The sequence below is a fragment of the Vulpes lagopus genome, chromosome 15 (genome assembly GCF_018345385.1).
Source record: "Vulpes lagopus strain Blue_001 chromosome 15, ASM1834538v1, whole genome shotgun sequence".
NCBI classification, from domain to species: Eukaryota; Metazoa; Chordata; class Mammalia; order Carnivora; family Canidae; genus Vulpes; species Vulpes lagopus.
Window position 1 is genome coordinate 7,662,034 of NC_054838.1, and position 12,582 is coordinate 7,674,615.

The following is a 12,582-nucleotide window of genomic DNA, read 5'->3' on the forward strand; positions in this document are numbered from 1 at the left end:
CGTAGGCAAACATCTTTATTCCCTTGCAGGCTCTTAAATGTTGGACAAGATGGGGATTAATAGCAAGACAACACGCCCGGGGTGGATGGGGGCGGGCAGCTTGAAGATTGATATAAACCTGGCAACATCATTTCTCACACCCGCTCACAATAAACGAGACCAGTGTTCCCGGGAGCCCCCTGCCCCTGAAGCGTGTGGGTGGCAGTGGGGGCTCCAAGATCTGTCACCCAGACCGCCCAGTCCCCGCACCCCGGGGGGGCCACCTGCACCCCAGCACAGAGCCAGCCTCGCTGGGAGGAGTCTGCTCCCCATCCCGGAGTCCTTGGGGCCTGGAAAGAAGGCGGGGTAGACTGCAAACTGTCTCTCCCGCCTCGACAGAAGGGGCCCTTTCAGGCGTGGACAAGGGTCCTGGGCGCCCCACCCAGCGCCCCACCCAGCCTCACCTCCATCCAAGCGTCTTTACAAAGAAGGACCCGGGCCGGGAGTACACAGCTTCAGCTTGAGGCGAGGGCAAGGGCGTGGCGGGGGGAGAGGGCGGCGAGGAAGGGATTCAAGGAGGGGCCCCTGGGAGGCGCCGCCCAGCCCAGGACCAGGGAGCCAGTCGGGGAGGATCACCTGTTGGACACCTGGCGGCGGGCCACACCTGGTGGAGAGGAGCGCTCGCGGGGCGCTGCGGAGCTGGCTCCAGCCCCAGTGGCCCCAGGCCTCTGCTCTCGGCACCTAGTGGATCCCGGGACCAGGCGCAGTCCTCCCGGGCTGGCCGCTCCCTCCCTCCCCTGGCCGCGTGCGCCCCGGGCACCCAGACAGGGCCCTTCCAGGGGTCTGATGGGGCCAGTCGCTGGGAGCAGTGGGGCCCGCGGTGGGGCGGCAGAGAGCTGAGCCTTCAAACTTCAGAAGGTCAGCTCTGAAAGGGCCTCCGGAGAGCTCGCCTGGGCGATCCCTCTTTCTACACTCAGAGACCCAGGAGACAAGGACTGTCTCTAAGGACACCCAGTAACACGAAATGGATCCACATGTGAGTTCAAAGGATATTGAACCCCAAAGGCTGAGGAGAACTGGTCCAGCCAGGAGAAGCGAAGGCAATCTAGTTGTAAGGCGAGAGAGTGGGAAACATTAACTTTGCAAAGAAACAATACAAAATTGATTTTCCAGACAAGGGGGTGAGGGGGTGGGTGGGGAGGTGATGGAGAAGAAAAGTGCTCAAGGCCCGGCTCATCTCAATTTAATTTTGATGGTTTTGAATAGGCCGGGGTGGCCTGGGCCGCCGCCTCACCGGGTTGGTATCGCTGGGCGGCGGTGTCCAAGCCCCGAGTTAAACTCCCGCCAGGCGGCCACTGCTCGGAGCTGCTCTACAGAGATCCTCTTTCTTCGGGTTAAAAAAGAAGAAGAAGAAAAAGAAAACACAAAAAACCCACAAAAAAACACAACACACAGTTAACCACCTGTCAGGGCTGAGGATACAATGAGGCTCCTCGAAAAAGAGCTTTTCATGCATGCGTAATATATTTGTTCAGCTATTCACTTAATGAAGCTGATAAATGTGATGCAAGACAATAGTCAAGTTAATCTATTTAGTAAAATGTTTTGAGACTTTCAGGCTACGTTAAGGAGGGGAGCGTTCGGCGACATTTTCATTTAAATGCGCTCATCTCCTCTCTTAGGCTGCACAAGGGGGTTCAGGCAATCTATGTGAATATAATTTCTTATAAATGTGTCTTTAATGGGTTTAATTCACCCTTGCCAGCTGTTTTGGGGGCTATTTTGTAAGAGCAAAACAAACGTTTCAGGCTTGGAAAGCTAGTTAAAATTAGTTTCGGTCAGCGAGGCCAAGCTATATTTCCTGCAAACCATCTGCTTGATTGGCACAATAGACGGATTTTCAAGGAAGGGGGGGCTGGTGAGTGTGAAAGGAATGAGGGGTGGGGGAGACGCTAGAAAGGGCTGGGGAGGCCGGTAGTTCCTTGTGGTCTATTCTGAAGGTGAACCCCTTAGAGGTGTCTTAATAGAGCGGCTTGCCCGGAGGGCTGGGGCGGCTTGAAGGCTCTTTCAGCCCACACCTCGCGGCACTCCTCCTGCGCCCTGCCGGTCAGCTCCCCCTTTTTCCGCAGGACCCGAGCAGCCAGGCGCCCGTTCATCCCGCCCGGGCTGCCCCGCGTCCTGCCAAACCTGCGGGCGAGGCGAGCTCCACCCGGTGGGCAGCTCCAGCCCAGAGCGCCGCGGCTGGGGGGGTTTGAACCCTTGCAAAGTGCCACCTGGGGGTCCCAACGTCCCGAACCTAATGCTTCTTAACTTTTTGGAAGGCCGGAAGTCCTAAGCCACACTCTCAAGGAGAGCCCGGCGCGTGGGGCTGGGACTGGGGGACAGGGGAGGGGGGGATAACAGTAATGAAAGACCCAGCCTCTATTGAACCTGATATCTTTAAGTGACATGTTGGATACTTGCATCTAAAGAGCACCTGGAAGACTGCCTGTATCTCTTTCATAGTGACTTTCATCATCGAAGTTCCCAAAATCTGTGCACAAGGCCCAAAAACAACAATGTGCTTTTAGAAAAAAAAAAAAATCTTCAGGCCTTCTCTGCCTCAGGTACTGCTGTAGGCACTTGGGTGGACACAGACAGTAGATAGGAAACATAAACACATAAATGACACTGTTCTACAATTATTAATTATTTCAAGCTCCCAAAATGATGCCAACCAGTTCACAAAAACTCCTTGGACTTTCACATCAGCTTGCCTTGTCCGAGCTGGCTCCGGCACATCAGGACATGAGGAACGAGGCAAGAATGATGCGGACGGCACAGAGGAAAGGAGGCAAGAATGATGCGGATAGCACAAGGGCACAATTAATATTGTGAATCTCATGGACAGGATGTGGGATGTGGGACAGGGAGAAATCCAGGACGACTCCAAGGTGGACGGTCCACATAAGCAGAAGTGGGATAAAGAAGTCTATCATGGAACACTGGGGTGGAGGGGAATCATTTTGTTTCCGTAAGTTAGATTTGAGATGTCCATCAGACACAGAAGTGAAAAGACAACACCAAAGGGTTGAGCGGGTCCCGAGAGCGCACCCTGCGGCCCCAGGGAGGCTCCGAGGCTCCCCCGGCGAGCAGCAGGGCCGGGGGCGCAGGCGAGGACCTTGACGCCGGCCTGGGCCTCGGGCTCGCACTTTTCCACCCGCGTTGTTTCCCTTGAAAGAGAAAATAGGCAACCCGGCTCTGGGAGAGAGGACGTGAGTGACTCCTTTGAAACACACTTGAAGATAACGACATTACCATGAATGGCAGGACGCACAAAACCCCATGGGCTCAGGTCAAACGGCATTAGTCACAGGTCTTAGCCGCAGCCGCGCGCCGCGCAGCCCCTTAGGCTATCGAGGGGTTTGAACAGACGCGTCCAAGGAGAACACTTAAAGTAAGATCCTTTCGTCCGATTTCTTGCTTCCTTAGGATTTATTTTGCCTTTTCACGGGGCGGCCAAGCCCTCGCCCCCGCCCTCACTTGTCCTCTCTGCGCCTTAGGAATGCTTCAGGGGGCTCGGCGGACAGACCGCTGGAGGCAGGGTCCACGTGGATCGCAGCAAGGGGTTGCTTCCAAAATGTCAGGGCCCCCTTTTTAAAAGCAGAGGAGTTAGCAGCAGTTAGTCTCTAGTAAGGCTGAACGACGGGGAGGGGGAGGGAGGATGGAAGGGAGGGAGGGGGGTGTGCACACGGTGGTGGTGGGGGGCGCACGAAGCGTGTCGGTGGGCAGGATAATAACTAAAAACTACACCCAGAGAAATGCCCCAGGAGGAGAAGAGGCCTAGGGAAGAGGATGGCGCTAGGAGGGCTCCAGGCTGGCTTTGCTTTCTTAGCGCTCCTCCTTCCCCCTGCAAAAAAAGCCAGCGGACGGAGGCGCTACTCCGATCCTCCGGAAGACTGGGCCGGAGCTTCCTTGGTGGGTAATTCAACACCTGTAGTCACCACCTACCGCTCCCGGTGGGGAGGAAAGGAAAGAGGGAGGGAGGCAGAGAAGGAAGCGGGAGGAGGGGGGAGGAGGAGGAGAATCGGGGATGAGAAGAGTTGGAGGGAGAGAATGCAAAAACCAGAGCCAGTCTCCCAGCTTCCAGAAAGCAGTCGGGGACAGGGCTAGTGGGGAACTGATCGCGATGGAAAACTTTGTCTTGTGGCAAGATTAGAATGCAGGTGTTCAAACAGTTGAGACTTTGCTCCCCTGTTTTACTGAAAAACTTCAAAAAGAGAAACTTTCTCGAAGCTCTTCACAGAGGTCCCCCGGCGGTTTCTGGGGACTCCAATTAACCCGAGCAATGCATTTCGCATATTTAAAATAGCCGCTTATTTAAAAGTTGTTCCTCTCCTTAGAGGTTTTCCACCGCCTGCCGCCCCGTGCGCCTCCACAAGCGTCTTGGGCTCAGAAACTCCATACTTGCGTCATCTTTGAGCATTATAATTCGGCTCCAGAGCCCGGCCCTAAATAACTTTTTAATTTGAATCAAGGGAGAGCTTTAGCGGGCTCCGTTTCTGGTTTAATGTGATATAAATCGCAGATGCACTTTTATTGAATGGTTAAAGCAGCGACATGGAGATCATCAACACAAAACGCCCCGAACAAAACCATCGAGAGAAATAAAGCTGGTTAATAAGATTTTTGAGAAAGCTTTGTGTTAAAAAGCAAAAAGGAAAACCAGCTGAAGGTGACAGTTAGTTCATGGTTAATAGGATCAGGGCGGCCTGGCGGGGCTGCACACTTCTCTTTGGGGAGGTTCAGCCACACCAAAGAAATGAATGGGACGTTTAACACATCTGTTATCTCGCCGAACAGAGAAACGGGGGAATCGAGGCTCAGCGCCACCCCAGCCCCAACCCAGAGTAAAGCGCAGCACCGTCTCCAGCAAGAGTCTTGTTTGAGGCCCCAGATTAAGCATAGGCTCTCCTGTGGGCCAGCATCCTTGGGAAGGGCGGTCTCCGTGCTGCTTCCCCGCGCTCGTAGGCTGCGTGCAGTTCATTAAGAGGCTGCAAAACTTTGGCCGAGTTCAGCGCCCCGCATCGGGCAGAAGCTCAACATTCGCTGCTGTGGTTTGAAAAGTCCAGGCTGTAAGTTTCAAAGGAAACTGCTGAAGGCTCCTGGAGGTTGGAGGGGGCCAGCGTAGCGTCCCGGTGTTCAGGTGGCCTGGCGCGAGGCTGCTTCCCGCAGGAGTAAACCCCCGGGGGAGTGGGATACCACCGCCCCGCCCCGGTGCCTTGTAGCTCTCCGATCCTCCACCACGCGAGCTGCCCAGTGCTCCTTGGCGACACTTCTAGAGAAACGTCGCTGAAAATCGTTCTCCAAGTTGCTGGGAGTTTGCAGAAGGAGACGCCTTCTTATCCTTCAGGTACCTACCAACTCTCTCAAACTCCATTAGTTCCCGCGACACGAAATAAAGCCAAGACCTCCCCCTCCATCCTGATGGACCCACATCCAATAATCCCAAAGCATGAATTCCAGTCTCCCAGTGTTGCTCGAATGGCACCCCACAAACTCTGATTTTCCCCACCCCTCACATCTGCTTTATGCCTCAGCTGGAGTAACAGAGCGTATAGGGCTGGAGACCCAAGAAGGGAGTATATTTTCGTGTTCACTGACTTCAAATTTTCCATTGCCCACCCCACAAGGGGGAGGGTTATTTTACTGATTGCCTGGAGATGAATTTCTATGAATATTTATTGATTTATTTTCCAGGCTCAGCAGGGGAGCTGCAAATAAATTTAGTGCGTTCTTTAAATAATTCCTTTTCTATGAGGCAAGATGTCATCTGAAACTTCTAAATAGGCATTTAATTAGCTCGGGTGTTGCTTCGGAACAAAAACTCCCGGCGAGAGCTTTGGGGGCACACTGTATTGCAAAGAGGCGGTCGATATGCAGAATTGATGCGCGCCAGCCTTTGTTGCCGGCCCATTGTGCGGGCCATGCTTATGAAGACTAATCCAATCATAAATTGCACCCCTGCGCCAATCAGAGCGCCCAGAGCCTCCGGCGAATGAAGCTCGAGTGGAGAACTTTGTTGAACTTCATTGTCAGAGCTGTCACTTTTCAAAGCGCTTTAACGGGCGCGCCACTATAAAACCATCACCTCGACGGGAGGACCACGGAGGACTCGCAGACGCCCAAGTGGGATCTTTACTTGGAGACGTTTGCCCAAGAGAGAGGGCACCGCGGGGGCGGGAGGGGCGGGAAGCGAGGCATTTACCCTCCGGCCACTGGAAGAAGGGTTATTCTGCCCGCCCCGCGCCTAACATGATGTTCCCCGGCCTCCTCGCACCCCCCGCCGGGTACCCCAGCCTCCTTCGCCCCACGCCCACCTTAACGCTGCCCCAGTCCCTGCAGTCGGCGTTTTCTGGCCACTCGAGCTTCCTGGTGGAGGACCTGATCCGCATCAGCCGGCCTCCCGCTTACCTGCCTCGCAGCTTACCCACGGCCAGCATGTCACCCCCTAGGCAGGGGGCCCCCGCGACTCTCACAGACACCGGGACCTCAGACCTGGGCTCCCCGGGTGCGGGAAGCCGACCGGATGGTTCACCGCAGACAGCCGCCTCCCCTGCCAGCGAGCCCACGTTTCTGAAGTTTGGGGTGAATGCCATCCTCTCCTCTGCGCCCAGAACCGGTAAGTGAGCGCAGAGCGCCGACGGGTGGTCCAGGTGCGAGTCCTTCTGGCTTCGGGCACCCACTCACACATGGGCGCACACCCCTCCGCAAGATCCCCGAAGCCCCACGTCGTGCAGTAGGAGACTTAGGTTTCCCGGGAAGAAAAGCTCCAGGTTCGCGCCACCCTCATAATGAACTTGAGCACCTGTAGTGGGAGAGAGCACCCGCCCCTAGGTGTCTGTGTTTCTGCCCTCCAACTTCTGGAAGCCAGTTTTTAAAACCCAAGACAATATATTTACTAGCTTAGCTAGCATTACGGACCTGCAGTTCTTTTCTTCCCCGCCCCAATACCATCTATCTTGTTAGTGCCCAGGATGAGATTGGGAACAGGGGGCCCGGGACTCTGAGATGGGTGGGGGGCATTGGGTGACGGGGGCGATGAGTGGAAGGATTTCCACAGATGGCGCAGTGTTAGGAAAAGATGTCTTTTACTCTGCCAAAACACTGAGGAAGATGCCTGTGAAGGCCGCCGAGGGTTAATCATATCATGTTTCCAATGTTCTGTACAATAATCAAGTACCTAATCAAATTCCCTTTCTGCTTCCCTCCTCTTTTCCTTCCTCCTTTATTCTCTGCCAGAAACATCCCCCGCCTTGCTCCAGAGCGTTCCTCCCAAGACCTTCGCCTTTCCCTACTTTGAAGGCTCCTTCCAGCCTTTCATCAGATCTTCTTATTTCCCAGGTAGGTCTCGTCCCCCTTCCTGGGGGGCGGCGCCCCAGCCCCAGCCCTTCACTCTCCCTGCTCCGAAGCCATATTTCTCCGTCCACCCCTCGGGGTTATGCTCTGGTTCAGAGGTTGCGAGGCGTACAACATTCACGAATCCGTCGCGCCAATTTGATGCCCTATTTAGCACAAGCAGTGACTGCTTGACACTTTGCACCAATTCCCTGCTCTACAAATTAGCAGGAATTGTCATGGTCCCAATTTGAGGCGGTTCCCTTCCCGGCGAGGAGCTGTTGGCATCCCTTCACGCCGCCGTTTTCCCACAGAGTCAGTGCACTTGGCCACGATTCCCCACAAAGGTTTCAGCACCATGACCAATTGGTCAGCTCCTCCGGGCAGCCACACACAGATCGGCCCTCGCCCCTCCAGCCGCCCAGAGACACCTACCAGCCGGGGCTAATTTCTCTTTAAGACCCATTCAGGGCTTCGGGCTTTTCACAAGACCACATGGGGTGCCCTCTTGTGTGGGATGCCTGGGGTCGCCCAAGGGGAGGGGGACTAGATCCTCCCACAACCCCAACCTTCTATTTCCAACTGGATTTCCCAACCTCTTCTCTTATATATATACCCTTCCCCCACTGCCTTATCTTTTCAAAGACCTTGAGCTCGCAAAAACGAGAAGTCTGAGGCAAGGCCCCGTAACCGGGTCCCAGTCTAAAGGAGAAACACCTCAAACAGTGCACTGTAGGTTTCCATGCTGGGATCCCAGTGGTGGCGACTCAAAACTATTGCTCAAAGACTCTGCAACCGGTCAAGACTCGGGAGGCAGAGGAGAGCCTATAAAGAGAAGAGAGACTGGGCATGGGTGGTGGGGGATGGGTAAAACCACAACACTCCCAAAAATCAGCGAAAGAAACAAGCAATTGATTTTTAAAAGGTGGAGAGTGAATTCACCAACACCCCCCACCACCATTCATGCTGCTGCTGATAATGGAATTTGCTCCCTTTCTCCCTCATCTCAATGCTCTAACAAAAACAACCCGAGCTTTATAAATAGCTTTTCATGTCCATTTAATGAAAATGATTCCGGGAAGAGAAGCCTCTGCCATCAGTATTCTCCCAATGGTCTTGGCCTGCAGTTGTGTTTAGTTTGAAAGTGTAAATCTCTTTTGTCCCAGTAATATATGGCTTTCGCTGCTTGTCCTCAGTCTTTTTCTGTTAGTTCATTACTACACAATTACCATTCACGCTTCATTAGAGTCTCTGTTTCTTTTTGGGTTTTTTTTTTCCCTCCCTTAAAGCAAAACTCTCCCCCTTTTTATCATGCCAATACCCATTGGGGAGCGGTCAATGTGCTAATTAGCTGCCACTTTTCATGTATTCTGGCCGAATTCTTTACGTTTTGTGGGGGAGGGGATGAAAGATTAATATGAAAAAGATGAATGCTGATTGGATTTTTCAAAAAAAAAAAAATCCAAAGCGGATTTTCTTCTGTCAAATCAGTAAAGCACCTCATTTTCATCTACAGAATGTAAACGCCTCCAAGGTGATAAAAGCTGAAGGGGGAACCCCAGCGGCCTCAGCTGTACATTTTATTTTTATTTTTAATTTTTTTGTAATTTATGTTTTTCTGTTGCTATTTTAGCCGATTTACGCAGCTGAGACTGTCCTCCTGAGCCCGTTGAATGGAAAAAAACGAAACAGGCTATTGTGGGGGCTGTTTTCTGTGTTTCCGTGGTTTTACCTAATCCGGGTTTGCTTGGTTGAAAGGCAAAGTTATTTGGGCGGAAAGCGCCTTTCACTCTCGCAGGTTTGTAGGTTCCTGGCCTATTCTCCAAGGGGAGAAAAAGGGGAGCTTTAAAGAGATGAAGGGATCAGAGAGAAAGACCGAGGGAGGCCCCCAGGGAGGGGCAGAGGCTGCGGCCCGCTCACCCCCCCCCCCCCGCCCCCGCAGCATCCTCCAGCGTCGTGCCCATCCCCGGGACCTTCTCCTGGCCCCTGGCGGCCCGCGGCAAGCCTCGCCGGGGCATGCTGCGCCGGGCCGTGTTCTCCGACGTGCAGCGCAAGGCGCTCGAGAAGATGTTCCAGAAGCAGAAGTACATCAGCAAGCCCGACCGCAAGAAGCTGGCGGCCAAGCTGGGCTTGAAAGACTCACAAGTGAGGGCGAGGTCCCCCCCCACAGCCCCAGTCCCCACGCTTCACCCCTCCGCTTGCACCTACACCTGCGGGGGGGTGGGGGTGGGGGCTTCTGAAACCGGCTAGGTCCCATTGTACGGATGGGGAAAAGTGAGGGCTAGGGAGGGGATGCGTGCACCTGCCACCTGCCGGCTTCCTCGGGCCCCGGGTCCGCCCCCTGCACCCCCCTGCGCCCCCACCCCGCGGCCCTGCGGGTCCGGTGCAGGAGGAGCGGCGCAGGGGGAGGGTCGGGTGGGTGCCTTGGGCGCTCTGCCTGCGCTCGCCTCACCTCTGCTTGCCCTCCCCCACCCCACCCCCCGCGCCCCAGGTGAAAATCTGGTTCCAGAACCGGCGCATGAAGTGGCGGAACTCCAAGGAGCGCGAGCTCCTGTCCAGCGGGGGCTGCCGCGAGCAGACCCTTCCCACCAAGCTGAACCCGCACCCGGACCTGAGCGACGTGGGCCAGAAGGGCGCGGGCGAGGACGAGGAGGCCGAGCGCCCCCGCAGCCCCCGCCGCCCCGCGCCCCCCGCGCCCCCCGCGCCCCCGCGCGCCCCGCGGCTGGACCGGCCGCCGCCCGCCTCGCCCGCGCCCTCGGGCAGCCCCGGCAAGCCCCCGGACTTCTCGGACTCCGACGACGAGGGCGAGGGCGAGGGCGAGGGCGAGGGCGAGGGCGAGGGCGAGGACGAGGAGATCACCGTGTCCTAGGAGCCCCCCGCGCCCCGCTACTGCCGAGAGCCCTCGGGCCGACCGCGGGGGCCGCCCAGCCCCCCTGCAGACCGGGCCGGGGCGAGGGCCCCCGCGGCCTTCCTGCGCCCACCCTCCGCCCCGCAGCTCTGAGTCCTCCTAAGGGAGATCTAGGTCCTGGTCTCAGCCTTCGCTTTGCACCCGGGCGCCGGCCTGTCTGGCCTGCTGCAAGCTAGTCCAGGCCCAGTGGGGTGTTCCCAGCGGCGAGCCAGGCCCTGGAGGGCTTCAGCAGCGAGCACGCAGGAAGGGAGGGACCCTTCACCGCAGAGGAGACGCAGTTAGGAGTCACGACATCACCCATGTGAGCTCGGAGGCCGCCGCCTTCCTAGGTGGCTCCACCTCGCTGTCCTAGGTGGGAGGGCCTCCTCTCCAGGGGCTCAGGTAACCCGGTCTTTCCTAAGCAGCTCCCTCAGGAATCTCAAGCATGTTCTAAAAATTTACACACACACACACACACACACACACACACACACACACACACCTCTTCGGGTCTAAGGCACAACACGAATATTGAATCCTTTCTGTCATATTCCAAACGCTCCCTGGGCCAAGAAGGGAGTTGTTGAGGGAAGAGTCTGTCTCTGTTCCTGTAGGCATGTCCTAAAGCTTTTTCTTAATAATTTCCGTATCCATAGTATATGCACCAAGCACTCTACCTTGTGCCCTTTTATTATTTCTGGGGAGATTTCACTGACCTTGCAAGGCTCTTGAGCACTGGGCATGCATGATGTGTGCAGAGAGAGAGAACCCACAAGCCTCTTTGATTTTGTTTTGTTTTGTTTTGTTTTTTTACTGAACTTTGCTGTCTTTGCACAGCTTTTACGAACTGTACACTATTTTGTACACATGTGTTGTATGGATATTTTATACCAATGTTATTGTGAATGACTATAAAGGACTTGACTAGACTTTCTCTCTCTCTCTCTCTGCACTGGCTTTTAAACTTTAAAAAGGTAGCTGTTTAATTGCATAACTTATAAAGAAATACCTATTTTGTATTTTTACCTTGTACAGATTTTTATATATGTACATATGTATCAAATGAACAAATGCCAAATAAAAAGTAGAATGGACACAGTGGTCAGGTGATCTCATTAAGTCACAGAATGTTAGAGCTCAAAGGGATAGAGCTAGTCCAAGTGCTACTGGAATTTATGGAAGGTAAGCTGATATTCAAGAGGGGTTGACACATGTCTAAAGCCACCCAGCTGCTTCGTGGCCAAGCTGGAACTAGAACCCATCTCTGACTCTCAGGCCAGTGCCTTTTCTGCTTGCCTGTACCATAAATAACCATATTTGCTATGGTTACAAGTAAATAGCTCCAGTAAAGTGGTACTAAGTTGAGTCTGCAGTAATCCTTCTCCTCTTCTTTTTTTTTTTTTTAATTTTTTTTATTATTTATTTATGATAGTCATATATATATAGAGAGAGGCAGAGACAAGGCAGAGATAAAGGCAGAGGGAGAAGCAGGCTCCATGCACCAGGAGCCCGACATGGGATTCGATTCCGGGTCTCCAGGATCGCGCCTTGGGCCAAAGGCAGGCGCCAAACCGCTGCGCCACCCAGGGATCCCCCTTCTCCTCTTCTTTAAGGACTGAAATGATGAACTAAAAGAAATCAGCGGAAGGCAGTTCAAGCGGTTCAAGTTATAATATGTTTCCTTTCCCTCCTTAAAGGCTGTAGAGTTCCAGGAAAGCTCAAAGTTGCTCCTGACTTTTGTGTATAAACAGATTTTCTTAGGAATGTCATCTATAGCCATGACTTGGGAGCCCAGGTACAGGCTCTGGGGTGCTCATGTGAAACTAAATTCCTTTAAAAACTAGCTTTCAACAGAAACAATTCATTTAACCAGCAACTGAGGAGTAAGGAACATCAATAGAACCCTGGTAAGGGTTTCTGTGTGCTTTAAGAGATTGGTCTCTTAGCCACAGAGACTCACATTTCTTTATTATCCTAACCCATACCCCAACAGTCGGGGCGGGGGGGTGGGGAGTTAAGCTTAAATTTCAGTAGTTCATATCATCTTTGAAGTTTGAGGGGATCCCTGGGTGGCGCAGCGGTTTGGCGCCTGCCTTTGGCCCAGGGCGCGATCCTGGAGACCCGGGGTCCAGTCCCACGTCGGGCTCCCGGTGCATGAAGCCTGCTTCTCCCTCTGCCTGTGTCTCTGCCTCTCTCTCTCTCTCACTGTGTGCCTATCATTAAAAAAAAAATAAAAAAATTTGAAGTTTGAATTTTTCTATTCTCAGTGTAATTCTCTTTGCAAAGAATGCAAGGCCTCTCTCCACGTAAGGGTACTGCTGTGTTCCCCTGGCGGGCCC

At 54.1% G+C, this 12,582-nt stretch overlaps 1 protein-coding gene across 1 annotated transcript in view; it reads left to right on the forward strand.

Moving 5' to 3' along the window:
* The first annotated feature begins 6,273 nt into the window (after positions 1-6,273).
* The window catches only part of DBX1 (developing brain homeobox 1), a 34,355-nt gene continuing 28,046 nt past the window's right edge, over positions 6,274-12,582 (forward strand). Inside the window, exons 1-4 of the mRNA XM_041730647.1 lie at positions 6,274-6,640; positions 7,261-7,362; positions 9,299-9,501; positions 9,848-10,178. Of these exons, the coding sequence (XP_041586581.1) occupies positions 6,274-6,640; positions 7,261-7,362; positions 9,299-9,501; positions 9,848-10,178 (1,003 nt within the window). The remainder of the gene's footprint in view (positions 6,641-7,260; positions 7,363-9,298; positions 9,502-9,847; positions 10,179-12,582) is intronic.